Here is a 21,811-nt window from a genome sequence, read left to right as displayed (position 1 = left end):
CATGTGGCATTGATGAAAATTAAAAACAAAAACAAAAAAAAAAACCAAGCAGACAAAAAAAAAGCCTTATCTCAGTGATGTCCTGGATCCATACCAAAATTTCAAGGTTCTGTCTTGGCTGACTGTGCTGGTCCATGATAAAAGCTGGTCCAGAGTTTTTTGAGTAAACCTGATGACAGCCAAACGAATCAACGAGCAGCAGTGTAGCAAATAATTATAAAACGATTCTGGATCTGCTTCAAAATTTAATCAACCTTCTCTTAATCCGAGGCCCATTCAGGTCTTTCTAAGATAATATGCTATCAGTAATGAATTCAAACACCAGTAGTCACACAGTTGCCACAGCGAAGTTATTAAAGTAAACCCCTTTGGCTGCTCCCTTGTTTTCAGTCATGGCTGCCACATGTTGATTTGGCACAGGTTTTACAACAGATGCCCTTCCTGACCCAACTCTATGAAGAAATGTGGCAGGGATGGGGTTTGAACTGGGAACCTTCTGCACTGAAACCAAGCGCACTAACACTCAGCCACCACCCCTGCACTTATTAACGAAGGGTAAAGTTGGAACCTTTTGTGGTGGTGAAGCTCAGCAATAATACAGTAGTGTTCAGAATAATAGTAGTGCTATGTGACTAAAAAGATTAATCCAGGTTTTGAGTATATTTCTTATTGTTACATGGGAAACAAGGTACCAGTAGATTCAGTAGATTCTCACAAATCCAACAAGACCAAGCATTCATGATATGCACACTCTTAAGGCTATGAAATTGGTCTATTAGTAAAAACAAAAAGTAGAAAAGGGGGTGTTCACAATAATAGTAGTGTGGCATTCAGTCAGTGAGTTTGTCAATTTTGTGGAACAAACAGGTGTGAATCAGCTGTCCCCTATTTAAGGATGAAGCCAGCACCTATTGAACATGCTTTTCTCTTTGAAATCCTGAGGAAAATGGGACGTTCAAGACATTGTTCAGAAGAACAGCGTAGTTTGATTGAAAAGTTGATTGGAGAGGGGAAAACCTATACGCAGGTGAAAGAAATTATAGGCTGTTCATCTACAATGTTCTCCAATGGTTTAAAGTGGACAAAAAAACCAGAGACGCATGGAAGAAAATGGAAAACAACCATCAAAATGGATAGAAGAATAACCAGAATGGCAAAGGCTCACCCACTGATCAGCTCCAGGATGATCAAAGACAGTCTGGAGTTACCTGTAAGTGCTGTGACAGTTAGAAGACTCCTGTGTGAAGCTAATTTATTTGAAAGAATCCCCTGCAAAGTCCCTCTGTTAAATTAAAGATGTGTGCAGAAGAGGTTACAGTTTGCCAAAGAACACATCAACTGGCCTAAAGAGAAATGGAGGAATATTTTGTGGACTGATGAGAGTAAAATTGTTATTTTTGGGTCCAAGGGCCGCAGACAGTTTGTGAGACGACCCCCAAACTCTGAATTCAAGCCACAGTTCACAGTGAAGAGAGGGAAGCATGGTGGTGCAAGCATCATGATATGGGCATGTTTCTCCTACTATGGTGTTGGGCCTATATATGACATACCAGGTATCATGGATCAGTTTGGATATGTCAAAATACTTGAAGAGGTCATGTTGCCTTATGCTGAAGAGGACATGCCCTTGAAATGGGTGTTTCAACAAGACAATGACCCCAAGCACACTAGTAACTAAGCAAAATTATGGTTCCAAACCAACAAAATTAATGCCTCGCAGATGTGAAGAAATCATGAAAAACTGTGGTTATACAACTAAATACTAGTTTAGTGATGCACAGGATTGCTAAAAAAGCAGTTTGAACATAATAGTTTTGAGTTTGTAGCGTCAACAGCAGATGCTACTATTATTGTGAACACCCCCTTTTCTACTTTTTTTTACTAATAGCCCAATTTCATAGCCTTAAGAGTGTGCATATCATAAATGTTTGGTCTTGTTGGATTTGTGAGACTCTACTGAATCTACTGGTACCTTGTTTCCCATGTAACAATAAGAAATATACTCAAAACCTGGATTAATCTTTTTAGTCACATAGCACTACTATTATTGTGAACACTATAACTTCAAATGCTTCCACTCAGGTTTGACTCGTCTGTCGTCTGGAGTTTTTAGGAAATGCAAGAGAGTAATTAATCCGGATCTTGTATGCAAACAAATTCGTGATGATGACGATCTTGCGATTTTACACGCTGCTTCTCTCTGAAGAAGTGAGAACTGATCAGCAAGGACGAGCATCTGCAACCTCGAATCTACTGATTCAGAGTCGACTGTGAAAAGTCAAACTTTGGTGGCTTTTGTTTCCGTAGTGGCATCGCACACCCACCACCCAAGAGACAGATGGCTTCCAGGTGAAGCGGCCGGGAGACGTGAGCGTTCGCTGCACCCTGCTGCTGATGCTGGACTACCAGGTGAGGGTGCTACATAGCCTCTGTCACTGTGGGGTTAGTTGTTGCTGCAGACTTAAAGCCTAACACTTATTTTTAAAGCTTAACATCTGCTTCCAGGCCAGTGGAACACGATTAATCAATGAGTTGAAGCATTTTTTTTTTTATATATAATGCGTATCGTCTCCACAGCCTCCCCAGTTTAAACTAGACCCGCGCCTGGCTCGCCTGCTTGGCATCCACACTCAGACTCGCTCATGCATCATTCAGGCGCTCTGGCAGTACGTCAAGACCAACAAACTGCAGGACTCCCACGATAAGGAGTACATCAACTGTGACAAGTACTTCCAGCAGGTGTGAGACTGACTGCAGTTGTTGCTTTGCACAAATAAGTCATCTGATTTCACTGGGACCACACAAGTAACAGGAGATCTATTGACCTCTGCTGTTTATTTAAAGAAATGCAGTAATTCTTACATTGATTTTGATTTCTGTTTCATTGCAGACCAGATGAACCAGTAATTTTATGTTTTCTGCAGGCAACTTCATTTATTATAAATCAGTTCCTGTATTCAAAGCCTGAAAGAGGTTTATTTCATTAAATCATTTAAAAACTGATTTTTACTGCAAAATGCATAAGATATCTAAAATAATTCTGCACTTTGTAGATAAACAGTTTTTTTTGGTTTTTTGTGCATTGAGCCTTTTTCCACGTATGTTTAAAACATTCAATACAGATTTTTGACTGCCCTCGGCTGAAGTTCTCTGAGATCCCACAGCGCCTCACTAACCTCCTTTTACCGCCTGACCCCATCGTCATCAACCATGTCATCAGGTACACTTCCATTATTCCATTAGTACTCTGTCCAGTTAGTACTATGTGTTTTTCCACATTTTCCTGAACAGAACCTGTCATCTTTAGGTCTCTGTTGTTATTTTTCGTCCAAAGACAAAATGTTATGCAATATTTTACTGAAATATAGATTTGTTCAAGCAATTTGGTTTGTTCCTCATTATGACCTCAGAAATTAAATTCAATTTTATTAGATTTTTTTTTTCTTTTTTGCATTTTCCAACAGTATATTTTAAAAACATGCTTGTGTATCATGTTTCATAGAGTGAACTCTCCATCAGAGATTATATTCTAATCCAGGTTCTGATTTGGATCTGCATGTTGTGCTCTCCATGGTGTTAATTTTGTCAGACAGGATGAAATATATTCATCGACCTTTTTTTTTCATGACGAAGATGAGACAATAGTGTGACTGACAACATTATTAATCTGCGTTATTGTTGACCAAAAAAGATGAGACTTAAAATGTTTTGCATGAAATAAAAAACTTAAATAAATCATTGTTTGCCTTTACTTCTGTCTACAAACATTAAACTGCATTCAGAATGTTGCCGTAGCCATCGAGGAAGACAGTTCTATTTCCTTGTGCTACTGCTGCCACCTTGTGGCTGCAACACCAAACTGCATGGAGTGAACAGGTCGTTTGGAAGAAAAGGCTTGACATCTGGTCCCATTTTAAATGTCATGAGACTGAATAGAAAACCAAATGTCTAATTGTATCTGAAGGGAAGCCTAGCATATTTAACATATCGGGGAAAAACATCACAAACCTTCAGTCATTTAATAAGTGTATTTTGTCAGGTAACATTACCTGACACTTGTCTCTCAATTTCCCTGAGGGAGTCTTCCCAAGGGATCCGTAAAGTTCTATCTAATCTAATCTTATTTCAGGTATGTGAAACACTATATTGACTGAAATGGTAATCAGGAATAATCTAATTGTTTTAATCAAAGACTAAAATGTCTTGACTGAAACCAGACTAAAATGACCAGACTTTTAGTCGACTAAAACCTCACTGAATAAAAATGGTATGTGAAGTAAATTACTAAATATGACTAAAACTAAAAAGGTTACATTTGACACAAGATTAAATAATAAAAAAAAAAAACACAGGTGTCAAAATTAACACAAACTCTCGATGGTGATTTGTTCTCATTTCCTCCCGGTTTCCTCTCTTTGTTTGGCCACTGCATCAGCGTGGACCCCAACGACCAGAAAAAGACGGCGTGCTATGACATCGACGTGGAGGTTGAAGATCCGCTGAAGAGTCAGATGAGCAGCTTCCTCCTGTCCACCGCCAACCAGCAGGAAATCGCTTCACTGGACAACAAGGTGAGCTTCTCGATCTGGATTTATTCACACTTTGCTTTATTGATGTGTATCACTGTAAGACAATACTCCATAAAGAATAGAGAATCTATGGGGCCAGTCAAGTGCAGTAATGCCATGATCAGTAAACCCGTTATTTGTACTTTTGGCACTGTAGGCAGGTACCAATTCCTGCCAGGTACCAACTCCATAAAGCTCGTCAGCAGAATGATGCATGAAGGACTCTAAAATCTCCTCATAGATGGCTGGATTGACTTTGGACTTGATAAAACACAGTGGACCAACACCAGCAGATGTCATGGCACCCCAAATTATCACTGAGTGTGGAAACTTCATGTTGGATTTCAAGCAACTTGGACTCTGCACCTCTCCACTCTTCCTCCAGACTCTGGAACCTCCATTGCCAAATGAAATGCAAAATTTACTTTGAGTTGAATAGCAGACTTTGGACTACTGAGCAACAGTTCAGTTCTTTTTCTCCTTAGCCCAGACACTTCTGACATTGTCTCTGGTTCAGGAGTGTCTTGACACTAGGAATGTGACACTTGTAGCTCATTTCCTGGACATGTCTGTGTGCACTGACTCCAGCCTCAGTCCTCTTTGTGAACCTCCCTCAAGTTTTTGAATCAGCTTCGCTTGACAATCTTCTCAAGTCTGTGGTCCTCCCTGTTGCTTGTGCATCTTTTCCAACCACACTTCTTAGTTGCAGTCAATTTTACATAAATATGCTGTGATACAGCACTCTGAACAGCCAGCCCTTTCAGCAATGACGGTCTGTGGCCACCTTGACAATTGCAGGAACTTGATCCCCATACATTCACGCAATTCATCATGCCAGTGCGACCCGCTTTGTACTGCTGGGCACCGCACTTTGTCCTGCTGAATGCCGCACTCTATACAATAATCATTTCGTAGCTCATGACACATTTGCTCTCAGAATCACAGAGAAATTATCTACAGCTGCAGGTTGTCTCTATCATGCTCAGCGGGTGCCAGGCACCTGAAGCGGAAGGACCCACAATGCAGACTCCCAGAGCAGGCTTGGATGTAAAAGAGATCATGGTCTTTAAGTTGGGCTCAGGTTCGGTACACAGGTGATCAATCAGCGTAGCAGAAGCACAAACAGGGTCAGGCAAAAACACAGTCATGGATAAGCAGGGTTCAGAAGCACGAGCAGACACAGACATCAGAGATGAGGTAAAAGGCGCAGTCAAAAATACAAAGCAGGATCAGAATACACGGCAAGCAAAAAACAGGACTGGATACAGAGCTGGTGAGTGTACAAAGACAACAAACGAGCAGGGGCGTGGTGGCTGGGAGGAGATTACATAAGACAGGAGTTAACAAGGTGCAAGTGAGGAACAATCTAGAAAGGGGTGTGGCTAATGAACAAAGATTTAACACTGTGCAAGATGGGGAGGAAGAAAGTGCACAGAGATGTGTGATCAGGTGCCAAGAGTGAGAGTGAAAGAAAACAGCGGACAGAAACAAAGTGAAAGACAGACATGAGGCAGGTGCAGAGATGTGAAGTGCAGGGCAAGAGTGCGGTGATCAGAGAGAGACTGTGATTACAGTGAAACTGGGTGTGAATACATGAGAACTGAAATGAGTGCAGATGAAGACAGGATGAGACAGACAGGTGTAAGTGAGCAATGAAAAGAATTACTGACATGATAACTAATTATTATACAAAGGAAACAAGTAATAACTTGAACAGGACTGAAAAGCAAACCAGAAGATACTAAACACAGAAGATAAACTGCACAAAAACTGATAAGAAATAAAACACTAAGACAAAACTAAACTGGAACAGACTGAGAAATAAACTACAAGACTAAGTGATAACAAAACCTGACATGAAAGCACTACAGATAACAGAAATGTGCACAGCAAAAATAAGCAGATGACAACTAAATTATAAATTAATGAACAATAAATGAAAACACAACTGACTGAAGAAAACTAGAACAGAACGAAAGGCCAAAGTAAAAAGTAACAACATAACAGAGAATAAGCCAGGATGAAAATAAAACTAATAACTCAAAGCTGGGGTAGAAAGAGAACAGAAAGGAGGGGAAAAATGAGTTCAACACCCAGATCAGGCCAAAATCATGACAGTCTCGTGCGCATCATGCGGTGAAGAACGCAGTTGGAATTTTGTCCGAAAGAAAATTATTTATAATATTTATATTGTAATAGATTGGTAAAACTGTTGCATTTTCATTCCTTCTTTATGAGTTATATAACATATCTGTAAATTTATGTTTATTATAGATGTGACATCTCGTCATAATCGTTCAGATGCACTGCGGCAATGAAACGCTTTGACACACAGTGTTCTCGAATAGATTGTGCAACTTTCACGATTAGTTCATGAAATTAGTGCGTGTCAGACGTTTTGAACATTTCAAAAATTTTCTTTGCCCACTGGCACAGAGCCACGCACAGTTTACAACAGTTTACAGGGAGTTTACTCACTGACACACAATCTTGTGTGCCCCTGTGGGAACCAAATTTGTGCAAGTGTCAAGCCACCTTTAGTCTTTTTTGTGAAGGGTGTCAGTGAGTGTCATGCTTGTGATTGTGTGTACTGAACCAGACTGATAGATTCATTGTATTTATACTGCAAAAATAGTGACTTGAAATGAAATATTCTAATATTTTGACATACACATTATCTTTTTTTGTGGGGGGGCTCTATAAGCCATAATTATCAACACTTAAATTAAAAAAATGATTGAGACATTTTAGTTTTAGTGAATCTAGAACAGATACAGTTTTCACTTTCCAAAATACTTGGCAAAAAATTGTGGATTTGTTTTTTGTTTTTTTGTTTTTTTGATGCACCTGTATCTTAATAAATTCAGCATTCTGAGTGAAGGTGCATTATGTTTGAAAAAATGGAACATGTGCAACAGGTTTGAAAGTTTTTAGCCAAGGTGTTTTAAATTGGAGACTCGGCTCCGCACCTTGGAAAATCCTACAGCTAGCCAGGTCCCTGTAGTTGGTGCGGACCAAGGTAGCTTAGCCGCCGTTAGCTGTCCTCCAGCAGATCCCGAGCAGCCGGGAAAGCAGGCCGACTGGGTGACTGTGAGGAAGAAGCGTAGTTCTAAACAGAAGCCCTCTGTACACCACCAACCTGTTCACATTTCTAACCGTTTTTCCCCACTCGGCGACACACCCGCCGAGGATCAAACTCTGGTTATTGGCGACTCTGTTTTGAGAAATGTGAAGTTAGCGACACCAGCAACCATAGTCAGTTGTCTTCCGGGGGCCAGAGCAGGCGACATTGAAGGAAATTTTAAACTGCTGGCTAAGGCTAAGCGTAAATTTGGTAAGATTGTAATTCACGTCGGCAGTAATGACACCCGGTTACGCCAATCGGAGGTCACTAAAATTAACATTGAATCGGTGTGTAACTTTGCAAAAACAATGTCGGACTCTGTAGTTTTCTTTGGGCCCCTCCCCAATCGGACCGGGAGTGACATGTTTAGCCGCATGTTCTCCTTGAATTGCTGGCTGTCTGAGTGGTGTCCAAAAAATGAGGTGGGCTTCATAGATAATTGGCAAAGCTTCTGGGGAAAACCTGGTCTTGTTAGGAGAGATGGCATCCATCCCACTTTGGATGGAGCAGCTCTCATTTCTAGAAATCTGGCCAATTTTCTTAAATCCTCCAAACCGTGACTATCCAGGGTTGGGACCAGGAAGCAGAGTTGTAGTCTTACACACCTCTCTGCAGCTTCTCTCCCCCTGCCATCCCCTCATTACCCCATCCCCGTAGAGACGGTGCCTGCTCCCAGACCACCAATAACCAGCAAAAATCTATTTAAGCATAAAAATTCAAAAAGAAAAAATAATATAGCACCTTCAACTGCACCACAGACTAAAACAGTTAAATGTGGTTTATTAAATATTAGCTCTCTCTCTTCTAAGTCCCTGTTAGTAAACGATATAATAATTGATCAACATATTGATTTATTCTGCCTTACAGAAACCTGGTTACAGCAGGATGAATATGTTAGTTTAAATGAGTCAACACCCCCGAGTCACAGTAACGGCCAGAATGCTCGTAGCACGGGCCAAGGCGGAGGATTAGCAGCAATCTTCCACTCCAGCTTATTAATTAATCAAAAACCCAGACAGAGCTTTAATTCATTTGAAAGCTTGACTCTTAGTCTTGTCCATCCAAAGTGGAAGTCCCAAAAACCAGTTTTATTTGTTGTTATCTATCGTCCACCTGGTCGTTACTGCGAGTTTCTCTGTGATTTTTCAGACCTTTTGTCTGACTTAGTGCTTAGCTCAGATAAGATAATTATAGTGGGCGATTTTAACATCCACACAGATGATGAGAATGACAGTCTCAACACTGCATTTAATCTATTGTTAGACTCGATTGGCTTCGCTCAAAATGTAAATGAGTCCACCAACCACTTTAATCATACTTTAGATCTTGTTCTGACTTATGGTATGGAAATTGAAGACTTAACAGTATTCCCTGAAAACCCCTTTCTGTCTGATCATTTCTTAATAACATTTACATTTACTCTGACGGACTACCCAGCAGTGGGGAATAAGTTTCATTACAGTAGAAGTCTTTCAGAAAGCGCTGTAACTAGGTTTAAGGATATGATTCCTTCTTTGTTATGTTCTCCAATGCCATATACCAACACAGTGCAGAGTAGCTACCTAAACTCTGTGAGTGATAGATTATCTCGTCAGTAGTTTTACATCCTCATTGAGGACAACTTTGGATGCTGTAGCTCCTCTGAAAAAGAGAGCCTTAAATCAGAAGTGCCTGACTCAGTGGTATAACTCTCAAACTCGCAGCTTAAAGCAGATAACCCGTAAGTTGGAGGGGAAATGGCGTCTCACTAATTTAGAAGATCTTCACTTAGCCTGGAAAAAGAGTCAGTTGCTCTATAAAAAAGCCCTCCGTAAAGCTAGGACATCTTACTACTCATCACTAATTGAAGAAAATAAGAACAACCCCATGTTTCTTTTCAGCACTGTAGCCAGGCTGACAAAGAGTCAGAGCTCTATTGAGCCGAGTATTCCTTTAACTTTAACTAGTAATGACTTCATGACTTTCTTTGTTAATAAAATTTTAACTATTAGAGAAAAAAATTACTCATAACCATCCCAAAGATATATCGTTATCTTTGGCTGCTTTCAGTGATGCTGGTATTTGGTTAGACTCTTTCTCTCCGATTGTTCTGAGTTATTTTCATTAGTTACTTCCTCTAAACCATCAACATGTCTATTAGACCCCATTCCTACCAGTCTGCTCAAGGAAGCCCTACCATTAATTAATGCTTCAATCTTAAATATGATCAATCTATCTTTATTAGTTGGCTATGTACCACAGGCTTTTAAGGTGTCAGTAATTAAACCATTACTTAAAAAGCCATCACTTGACCCAGCTATCTTAGCTAATTATAGGCCAATCTCCAACCTTCCTTTTCTCTCAAAAATTCTTGAAAGGGTAGTTGTAAAACAGCTAACTGATCATCTGCAGAGGAATGGTCTATTTGAAGAGTTTCAGTCAGGTTTTAGAATTCATCATAGTACAGAAACAGCATTAGTGAAGGTTACAAATGATCTTCTTAAGGCCTCAGACAGTGGACTCATCTCTGTGCTTGTCCTGTTAGACCTCAGTGCTGCTTTTGATACTGTTCAAATCAAATCAATTTTATTTATATAGCGCCAAATCACAACAAACAGTTGCCCCAAGGCGCCTTGTATTGTAAGGCAAGGCCATACAATAATTATGGAAAAACCCCAACGGTCAAAACAACCCCCTGTGAGCAAGCACTTGGCGACAGTGGGAAGGAAAAACTCTCTTTTAACAGGAAGAAACCTCCAGCAGAACCAGGCTCAGGAAGGGGCAGTCTTCTGCTGGGACTGGTTGGGGCTGAGGGAGAGAACCAGGAAAAAGACATGCTGTGGAGGGGAGCAGAGATCAATCACTAATGATTAAATGCACAGTGGTGCATACAGAGCAAAAAGAGAAAGAAACAATCAGTGCATCATGGGAACCCCCCCAGCAGTCTAAGTCTATAGCAGCATAACTAAGGGATGGTTCAGGGTCACCTGATCCAGCCCTAACTATAAGCTTTAGCAAAAAGAAAAGTTTTAAGCTTAATCTTAAAAGTAGAGAGGGTGTCTGTCTCCCTGATCTGAATTGGGAGCTGGTTCCACAGGAGAGGAGCCTGAAAGCTGAAGGCTCTGCCTCCCATTCTACTCTTAGAAACCCTAGGAACTACAAGTAAGCCTGCAGTCTGAGAGCGAAGCGCTCTATTGGGGTGATATGGTACTATGAGGTCCCTAAGATAAGATGGGACCTGATTATTCAAAACCTTATAAGTAAGAAGAAGAATTTTAAATTATATTCTAGAATTAACAGGAAGCCAATGAAGAGAGGCCAATATGGGTGAGATATGCTTTCTCCTTCTAGTCCCTGTCAGTACTCTAGCTGCAGCATTTTGAACTAACTGAAGGCTTTTCAGGGAACTTTTAGGACAACCTGATAATAATGAATTACAATAGTCCAGCCTAGAGGAAATAAATGCATTAATTAGTTTTTCAGCATCACTCTGAGACAAGACCTTTCTGATTTTAGAGATATTGCGCAAATGCAAAAAAGCAGTCCTACATATTTGTTTAATATGCACATTGAATGACATATCCTGATCAAAAATGACTCCAAGATTTCTCACAGTATTACTAGAGGTCAGGGTAATGCCATCCAGAGTAAGGATCTGGTTAGACACCATATTTCTAAGATTTGTGGGGCCAAGTACAATAACTTCAGTTTTATGAGTTTAAAAGCAGGAAATTAGAGGTCATCCATGTCTTTATGTCTGTAAGACAATCCTGCAGTTTAGCTAATTGGTGTGTGTCCTCTGGCTTCATGGATAGATAAAGCTGGGTATCATCTGTGTAACAATGAAAATTTAAGCAATGCCGTCTAATAATACTGCCTAAGGGAAACATGTATAAAGTGAATAAAATTGGTCCTAGCACAGAACCTTGTGGAACTCCATAATTAACCTTAGTCTGTGAAGAAGATTCCCCATTTACATGAACAAATTGTAATCTATTAGATAAATATGATTCAAACCACCGCAGCGCAGTGCCTTTAATACCTATGGCATGCTCTAATCTCTGTAATGAAATTTTATCGTCAACAACAGTATCAAAAGCAGCACTGAGGTCTAACAGAACAAGCACAGAGATGAGGCCATAAGAAGATCATTTGTAACCTTCACTAATGCTGTTTCTGTACTATGATGAATTCTAAAACCTGACTGAAACTCTTCAAATAGACCATTCCTCTGCAGATGATCAGTTAGCTGTTTTACAACTACCCTTTAAAGAATTTTTGAGAGAAAAGGAAGGTTGGATATTGGCCTATAATTAGCTAAGATAGCTGGGTCAAGTGATGGCTTTTTAAGTAATGGTTTAATTACTGCCACCTTAAAAGCCTGTGGTACATAGCCAACTAATAAAGATAGATTGATCATATTTAAGATTGAAGCATTAATTAATGGTAGGGCTTCCTTGAGCAGCCTGGTAGGAATGGGGTCTAATAGACATGTTGATGGTTTGGAGGAAGTAACTAATGAAAATAACTCAGACAGAACAATCGGAGAGAAAGAGTCTAACCAAATACCGGCATCACTGAAAGCAGCCAAAGATAACGATACGTCTTTGGGATGGTTATGAGTAATTTTTTCTCTAATAGTTAAAATTTTATTAGCAAAGAAAGTCATCAAGTCATTACTAGTTAAAGTTAAAGGAATACGCGGCTCAATAGAGCTCTGACTCTTTGTCAGCCTGGCTACAGTGCTGAAGAGAAACCTGGGGTTGTTCTTATTTTCTTCAATTAGTGATGAGTACTAAGATGTCCTAGCTTTACGGATGGCTTTTTTATAGAGCAACAGACTCTTTTTCCAGTCTAAGTGAAGATCTTCTAAATTAGTGAGACGCCATTTCCTCTCCAATTTACGGATTATCTGCTTTAAGCTGCGAGTTTGAGAGTTATACCACGGAGTCAGGCACTTCTGATTTAAAGCTCTCTTTTTCAGAGGAGATACAGCATCCAAAGTTGTCTTCAATGAGGATATAAAACTATTGACGAGCTACTCTATCTCACTTACAGAGTTTAGGTAGCTAGTCTGCACTGTGTTGGTATATGGCATTAGAGAACATAAAGAAGGAATCATATCCTTAAACCTAGTTACAGCGCTTTCTGAAAGACTTCTAGTGTAATGGATCTTATTCCCCACTGCTGGGTAGTCCATCAGAGTAAATGTAAATGTTATTAAGAAATGATCAGACAGAAGGGAGTTTTCAGGGAATACTGTTAAGTCTTCAATTTCCATACCATATGTCAGAACAAGATCTAAGATATGATTAAAGTGGTGGGTGGACTCATTTACATTTTGAGCAAAGCCAATTGAGTCTAATAATAGATTAAATGCAGTGTTGAGGCTGTCATTCTCAGCATCTGTGTGGATGTTAAAATCGCCCACTATAATTATCTTATCTGAGCTAAGCACTAAGTCAGACAAAAGGTCTGAAAATTCACAGAGAAACTCACAGTAACGACCAGGTGGACGATAGATAATAACAAATAAAACTGGTTTTTGGGACTTCCAATTTGGATGGACAAGACTAAGAGTCAAGCTTTCAAATGAATTAAAGCTCTGTCTGGGTTTTTGATTAATTAATAAGCTGGAATGGAAGATTGCTGCTAATCCTCTGCCTCGGCCCATGCTACGAGCATTCTGGCAGTTAGTGTGACTCGGGGGTGTTGACTCATTTAAACTAACATATTCATCCTGCTGTAACCAGGTTTCTGTAAGGCAGAATAATAAGGCAGAATAAATCAATATGTTGATCAATTATTATATCATTTACTAACAGGGACTTAGAAGAGAGAGACCTAATGTTTAATAGACCACATTTAACTGTTTTAGTCTGTGGTGCAGTTGAAGGTGCTATATTAGTTTTTCTTTTTGAATTTTTATGCTTAAATAGATTTCTGCTGGTTATTGGTGGTCTGGGAGCAGGCACCGTCTCTGCGGGGATCGGGTAATGAGGGGACGGCAGGGGGATAGAAGCTGCAGAGAGGTGTGTAAGACTACAACTCTGCTTCCTTGTCCCAACCCTGGATAGTCACGGTTTGGAGGATTTAAGAAAATTGGCCAGTTTTCTAGAAATGAGAGCTGCTCCATCCAAAGTGGGATGGATGCCGTCTCTCCTAACAAGACCAGGTTTTCCCCAGAAGCTTTGCCAATTATCTATGAAGCCCACCTCATTTTTTGGACACCACTCAGACAGCCAGCAATTCAAGGAGAACATGCGGCTAAACATGTCACTCCTGGTCCGATTGGGGAGGGGCCCAGAGAAAACTACAGAGTCCGACATTGTTTTTGCAAAGTTACACACCGATTCAATGTTAATTTTAGTGACCTCCGATTGGCGTAACCAGGTGTCATTACTGCCGACGTGAATTACAATCTTACCAAATTTACGCTTAGCCTTAGCCAGCAGTTTAAAATTTCCTTCAATGTCGCCTGCTCTGGCCCCCGGAAGACAATTGACTATGGTTGCTGGTGTCGCTAACTTCACATTTCTCAAAACAGAGTCGCCAGTAACCAGAGTTTGATCCTCAGCGGGTGTGTCGCCGAGTGGGGAAAAACGGTTAGAAATGTGAACGGGTTGGCGGTGTACACGGGGCTTCTGTTTAGGGCTACGCTTCTTCCTCACAGTCACCCAGTCGGCCTGCTTTCCCAGCTGCTCGGGATCTGCTGGAAGGGAACTAACAGCGGCTAAGCTACCTTGGTCTGCACCGACTACAGGGGCCTGGCTAGCTGTAGAATTTTCCACGGTGCGGAGCCGAGTCTCCAATTCACCCAGCCTGGCCTCCAAAGGTACGAATAAGCTACACTTATTACAAGTACCATTACTGCTAAAGGAGGCCGAGGAATAACTAAACATTTCACACCCAGAGCAGAAAAGTGCGGGAGAGACAGGAGAAGCCGCCATGCTAAATCGGCTAAGATCTAGTAGCTGCGCTAAGCTAGTGGATTCCTAAAAACACACAAAGTGAATAATGTGTAAATAATTTAGAGGTGATTCAGCAGAGGGAGTGCTTTAGTTAAGGCACGTGAAGATTACACTGTGAAACAAATCATTATCTAGTTAACTACATCAATCTAACTGCGCAGATTAAACAGCTAACAGATACAGCAAAACACCGCTGTGCTCCGGAACAGGAAGTGATACAATACCGCAGTGAGAGCCAACCACCAGTAGAGGCAAGCAAGACTGTTGACCATAAAATTTTATTACAGAGATTAGAGCATGCCATAGGTATTAAAGGCACTGCGCTGCGGTGGTTTGAATCATATTTATCTAATAGATTACAATTTGTTCATGTAAATGGGGAGTCTTCTTCACAGACTAAGGTTAATTATGGAGTTCCACAAGGTTCTGTGCTAGGACCAATTTTATTCACTTTATACATGCTTCCCTTAGGCAGTATTATTAGAAAGCATTGCTTAAATTTTCATTGTTACGCAGATGATACCCAGCTTTATCTATCTATGAAGCCAGAGGACACACACCAATTAGCTAAACTGCAGGATTGTCTTACAGACATAAAGACATGGATGACCTCTAATTTCCTGCTTTTAAACTCAGATAAAACTGAAGTTATTGTACTTGGCCCCACAAATCTTAGAAATATGGTGTCTAACCAGATCCTTACTCTGGATGGCATTACCCTGACCTCTAGTAATACTGTGAGAAATCTTGGAGTCATTTGTGATCAGGATATGTCATTCAATGCGCATATTAAACAAATATGTAGGACTGCTTTTTTTTGCATTTGCGCAGTATCTCTAAAATTAGAAAGGTCTTGTCTCAGAGTGATGCTGAAAAACTAATTCATGCATTTATTTCCTCTAGGCTGGACTATTGTAATTAGTTATTATCAGGTTGTCCTAAAAGTTCCCTGAAAAGCCTTCAGTTAATTCAAAATGCTACAGCTAGAGTACTGACAGGGACTAGAAGGAGAGAGCATATTTCACCCATATTGGCCTCTCTTCATTGGCTTCCTGTTAATTCTAGAATATAATTTAAAATTCTTCTTCTTACTTATAAGGTTTTGAATAATCAGGTTTCATCTTATCTTAGGGACCTCATAGTACCATATCACCCCAATAGAGCACTTCGCTCTCAGACTGCAGGCTTACTTGTAGTTCCTAGGGTTTGTAAGAGTAGAATGGGAGGCAGAGCCTTCAGCTTTCAGGCTCCTCTCCTGTGGAACCAGCTCCCAATTCGGATCAGGGAGACAGACACCCTCTCTACTTTTAAGATTAGGCTTAAAACTTTCCTTTTTGCTAAAGCTTATAGTTAGGGCTGGATCAGGTGACCCTGAACCATCCCTTAGTTATGCTGCTATAGACTTAGACTGCTGGGGGGTTCCCATGATGCACTGAGTGTTTCTTTCTCTTTTTGCTCTGTATGCACCACTCTGCATTTAATCATTAGTGATTGATCTCTGCTCCCTTCCACAACATGTCTTTCCTGATTCTCTCCCTCAGCCCCAACCAGTCCCAGCAGAAGACTGCTCCTCCCTGAGCCTGGTTCTGCTGGAGGTTTCTTCCTGTTAAAAGGGAGTTTTTCCTTCCCACTGTCGCCAAGTGCTTGCTCACAGGGGGTCGTTTTGACCGTTGGGGTTTTTCCGTAATTATTGTATGGCTTTGCCTTACAATATAAAGCGCCTTGGGGCAACTGTTTGTTGTGATTTGGCGCTATATAAATAAAATTGATTTGATTTGATTTAAACTATGCGTGTGCCTTACTAGGATATAAATCCATAATTTGCATAATTTGCATCTCAAATCTGTCATTGTTGCCTGATACTTTTATTCCCTGCAGGAGATTACATTCTCCATGTCAGTGTGGACTTTTTGTTTATTTATTGTACTGTTGTCCTTCCAGATCCATGAGACCATTGAGTCCATCAACCAGCTCAAGATCCAGAGGGATTTCATGCTGAGTTTCTCCAGAGATCCCAAAGGCTACATCCAGGACTGGCTGAAGTCCCAGAGCCGTGACCTCAAGGTCTGGTTCTCTTACAGTGCTGCACTGAACCTCAGAAAGAGGTCTATATGTTTGAGTAACTGTCCAACGAATTACAGCCATATTTTTCTTAACCCTTGGACTCTATGGATCATGAAATGGATGGTTGTGGAAAAAAACTGTTTCAAGCTCTTTTTGCTTGCATTTGTGTGTGTGGGTTTTCATTTTTTAACGATCTTTGAAAAACCTCAAAAAATTGAATTGTCATTTTTAAGCAGTATGTGTCATAAAGGTGTCAAAATGACCCTAATTTCATGAAATATGGCATGAATGTAGGTTTAACAAATACATACCTAAACATATTAAAAAACTACCATGAAAACACTTTTTTTTCTGAATTAACCTGTTAAGAGCCGGCTTCACATTTGTTACCTGAGTGCAGCTTTTTATTTGGAGCTAGTAAGAGTGATGAAGTGAGAAATAAAATGCAGGTTTCCCATTTCTGCCTTTCAGACATAATAATAATCTGTATGTTGTTTAGCCCTTTATAAATCTTCGACCCTAACATAGAGACTTTATGAGTGATGATCCGCCAGAGAAGACATCTCATTTTCTAGGCAAAAACAAATGCGTGATTTGTTTCAAACCCTTTGGGACCAGGAAAGGAAAAAACTTGTGTGGTGAAGAATCCTACAACAGAAGGCAAAACAACTATTTCTGCTGTTGCTCAGACACAGAGTGAAGTTTATGCAGAAACCAATCCATACGAAGACGACCTGAAGTCAGGAAAGCTGAACTTCTCACTTTATGAGTCATTCCTGCAAGTACTTCAATAGATGTACTTCAAATGATGCACCTAATCAAGACTAGGGATGGGTATTGATAAGATATTATCTATCAATGCCATTATTGACCGATTCCTTATCGATTCCCTTATCAATACCTCCTGTGAAGTTTCTGTACTAAAAGTAGGCTTTACAGGTTTTCTATGTCAACATTTTAGTGAGTCTTAAAGTAAATAAATATGAAATTGGTCACTGATCCTTGATCTCTGGACATAAATAAAATCTGTACATGGTGGATCGTTGATAGAAATAAACAAAATCTGTAGTTTTTGTCAAAAGCATTTCCTTTCAGGTTTTAATGAGACAAATGTTAACTCCATAGCCTCTGAGCTGAGGTCATCAACATCAATGTAATTCCTAAAGAACGGAGGACGTCTCATTTTGGGAGACAAAAACGGTTTTGGTCTTTTATAGTTTGTTGTCTATATTGTCTATATTACAGCATTTGGAAAGAGATTTCATTTGAATTAAAACGGCGATTCGCTTTGAAGTTATCAATTCCGACCAAAATCTTTCTTTCCAACTTTACTCGGCAGAGCTGCACAGTGTTTGGAGCTGTGCAGTTAATCCCACAAAACAGGAACGGAACAGAAGACGATTCTCGTTTCTTGCCCGCAACAAGACAAGAATCCCAGTTAGTGATTTTAATCCGCACAAAGGTGACTCACAATTGACATCTTTCAATGGCTTTGACGGGGTTAATGAAGAAATTGCGGACTTACAGCTTCTGTAGTAGTAGTGGGTGTGCAATCAACGTACAGAAATAATAATTTTCCTGATAAACACCCTCAAAAACAAGAGCTGCTCCTGCGTAATGTGAACTGAAAGATGGATAAGGGAATCGTTAAGCAAAAAGGCTATTGATGTTGGTGGATTGAATCATGTCTTAACGATACTTAACCAGAACCGGTTTTCGATATCTACCCCTAATTAAGACTGACAAACCTTGTAATGCCCCACCACAACAGAAAATGCAAAAAAAAAAAAAAAATAATAATCCACATCATCTTGTACCTCACCAATGAGGTACAAGATGATGTACCTTGATGAGCCTTGATACTCCAGATAATTAAAAAAAACAACTGTGTGTTGCCAATGTGATATCGCAAAGATGTGTCTGCTGCCTGTTGGATGGCTAGTGGATGTTAAATAAATGGTTGAAATTACAAACAGCTGAGGCTGAATAGGTGGAGGTTGTCTTCTGAGCAACGGACACATCATGCATTTGCTGCTGCGCTCTGCCCAGCTAGCAGTTTGAGATAGCAACCACAGGAAGACACATGATGTCCACTGTGTGGGCAAATACGGGACAAAATATACAACAGAACAAAAAAACGTAATTTAAAAAAAAGGATAGAACGTATGCCTGGGGAGGGTACCAAAACTTTTTGTCTGTGCTGCAAATTAGTGACTATAGTAAATGTTCAGTTTGTAGTGTGAGACGCTCCCACTGTTAACAATTGTCTTCTCACTGGCTGTAGTTGATGACTGATGTGGTGGGAAACCCTGAAGAGGAGAGGAGGGCGGAGTTTTACCATGAGCCCTGGTCTCAGGAAGCCGTCAGCCGCTATTTCTACTGCAAGGTGACAAAATAGCGTAAAGTGTCATTTACATTCATGTCATCTTGTCACTGCTTATCAGGTGATGTCTTTATGCTTTTTCCTTTCTTTTTTTTTTTTTTTTGCCCTGAACAGATCCAGCAGAGGAGGCAGGAGCTGGAACAGGCATTAGCTGTCCGTAACACCTAAGTAAAGCCCCTCCGGAACTCCGGCTGATATAAGAGTGACGTGTACGTTTGAATAGAACATGGGCGTGGGAGTGTCAATGCTGTCGTGTGAAAACCTCATACCTTTAAAATGTGGACACAATGACTTTCATTGTGGAGAATCACACCTTCCTTACTCTTACTGTTGGACCCGCCTCCTTCAAATAAATAAATTGCAGCCATTTAGACCGCGACAGTAATTGTAAATTGCTTGGACTCATGAGGATTTCCCCAATGAGGAGAAATACTTGTATACAATCAAAATGTAAGATTCCATGTGAATATTTTACATTAGACTCCGTTGTGGTGAAGTAACATGAATTTGTTCACTACCAATGACACATAAGATTTTGTAAATTACTGCTGTATTGACTGAGCTGCTTCAAAAACATTTCACTACAGTTTGCATTTAGTTTTAAGACAAAACTTGATAGTAGAAATGCATTCCTTTCAAGTAAATAACTTATTTAGGTAGCAACGTAGCTTGCTAACTAGCCTAGCCCAGTTCTTGGCTCGCTACGCCTGCTAGCTTGACTAGTTAGCAAGTGCCCATCTCCAAAACAAACTTGTTTGGCTTCTTTAACTGATACCATTAGCATGCTGCCCAGTTAGCGATTTTTATAATTTGACCTCTTAATTATTTATATATCATGATGAACGCTATACTGAAAACACAATAGCATTAAGGCTAAACTAAGGGTACCTTTGATTTTCCACTAAATTGACAAAAATTTATTTTGTTTTGAAATCCACTTCTTAGAAACCACCTTTACTTCTGCAGTATATTGCAAATTTACAGCTAATTTTATTACTGGTAAAATATTTATTTTTAACTTTCAGACCTCAGATTACCTTAGACAGTCTGACCATGTAAAACGTTAGTCTTCCCGGTGAATCATGTAAAAACACTCTCCCTGTAACTGATGCTAATTTTGAGGACTGACACAATAGACCGGTGTGAATGTTGTTTTATCTGTCCAGCAGATATCCAGCAAAAGATTTTATCATGTGTTCTTCCCAGCAGAATATCTGGTCATCTATATTTACTAGCTGTGTATATTGCTTTCTTCTGTCTATAGTTTTAGTGGGGGTTTTTGGGGGGCATGGGGAGCACATTGTCACAGTTGAAGTGGTATAATGCAATCTGGAACCTCACCACTAGATGACACTAAATCCTACACACTGTAGCTTTAACTAATCCAATCTTCTTCCAGATCTGTGTGCAGCTATGTTTCTCTCAAATATCCCTACAGGTCCTGCTCTGACCTGGATTCATTACTTTTTAACCATTTATATCTTTGGAGAACCAGTTTTAAAAGTATTAACAAACGAGTGTTTAATATTAATATGTAAACCAAGCCACGGGGTTTAGATTTGGTTTGGGACAATAAATAATTCATCATCATTTTCCCACTTCACAGGATTTATAGAAATTATTGCATATAAAAATATCATAACCTGTTTAAAACTGTTGCAACCTTTTGGGGAAAAAAAAAATTGCAAATATATCACTTTTTAAAATAAAAAATAATGCAACTGTAGTAAATATAAGCTCTGTGAAAGCCTGTGGGAAGTGATTAATGAACGTGTGTGGATTTGTAAGACATGCGAGGTTAGACAGTTGCCCCAAATCATACTATTCGAATGAATGAATGTTTATCCCAGAATCTGTAATTGAACATACCACAAAACGACCTCTTTTGTCATAGCATCTGTAAATCCAGTTTTTTTTTGTTTTGTTTTTTTACACCTGAAAGTTTTTTTTTTTTGTTGTGCAGCAGTGCCACGTGTGCCGTTTCCAAACAAGAACAATGCCAGGACGGGGGAAAACTAGAATTTTGAGGTTGATATTTTGCCTTTGAATGATGAACATTTACAATATGCAGGAAATAAAAGGGGAGGGATTGTGGGGGGGGGGGAAAGTCAATTTTTTAACCATACACCAATAGATATCAGTTCATTATTGTTGACACAAAGTAAGAACTGTAACTGTAACTTAAACACAGTTTGGAAAAATGTTCGAGCCCGAACTTGATGATCCAACTCTACATTGCCACTTAGAGGGGGCGGAATCTGACTGTAAAATACAGCTCAGAGGTTTAATTTATTTGCTTAATTAGTCATGGGTATGCTTTGCTTAACATGAAATACACCAGAGTCTGTCATCCTTTGTCTGTGGCTCATGGCGCTGTATCAATTGAAAGGTTTTCTGGACCATTAACGAATTGGGTCACTGTGCTCCAGTGGAGAGAAGCCACCAAAGCTCCCTGAGGTGAAGTAGTGACACAGGAAGGTGATGTCTTGTGTTTTTCCATTAGTGTTTAATTTTGTTTGATAGTTGTTTCATTGGGCCTCATGTACCAACGTTGCGTACGGCGATATTTGAGCGTATATGGGGTGTACGCCAAAATGGCTGCGCTACTTGGCATTTATCACTGTGATCGTTGACGTACGGTGCGCTGAAAATATACACCAAGTCGAGAGGAACCAGCACTGGAATCCACATAAAAATGAAAATGATCAACATGATAAACAGT

General features: G+C 39.9%; 1 protein-coding gene across 6 annotated transcripts in view; it reads left to right on the top strand.

The window, feature by feature from the left end:
• The window catches only part of LOC117507349 (SWI/SNF-related matrix-associated actin-dependent regulator of chromatin subfamily D member 3), a 103,608-nt gene extending 82,421 nt beyond the window's left edge, over positions 1-21,187 (top strand). For all 6 annotated transcript variants that reach the window (XM_034167216.1, XM_034167207.1, XM_034167199.1 and 3 more), the window contains 7 exons: positions 2,308-2,409; positions 2,578-2,739; positions 3,123-3,220; positions 4,436-4,571; positions 16,584-16,706; positions 18,991-19,092; positions 19,204-21,187. In XM_034167216.1, the coding sequence (XP_034023107.1) occupies positions 2,308-2,409; positions 2,578-2,739; positions 3,123-3,220; positions 4,436-4,571; positions 16,584-16,706; positions 18,991-19,092; positions 19,204-19,257 (777 nt within the window). In that variant the 3' untranslated portion in view covers positions 19,258-21,187. The remainder of the gene's footprint in view (positions 1-2,307; positions 2,410-2,577; positions 2,740-3,122; positions 3,221-4,435; positions 4,572-16,583; positions 16,707-18,990; positions 19,093-19,203) is intronic.
• Positions 21,188-21,811: the final 624 nt, after the last annotated feature.

The sequence above is a fragment of the Thalassophryne amazonica genome, chromosome 1 (genome assembly GCF_902500255.1).
Source record: "Thalassophryne amazonica chromosome 1, fThaAma1.1, whole genome shotgun sequence".
In the NCBI taxonomy this organism is placed as follows: Eukaryota; Metazoa; Chordata; class Actinopteri; order Batrachoidiformes; family Batrachoididae; genus Thalassophryne; species Thalassophryne amazonica.
This window is presented reverse-complemented; position numbering and strand designations above follow the sequence as displayed.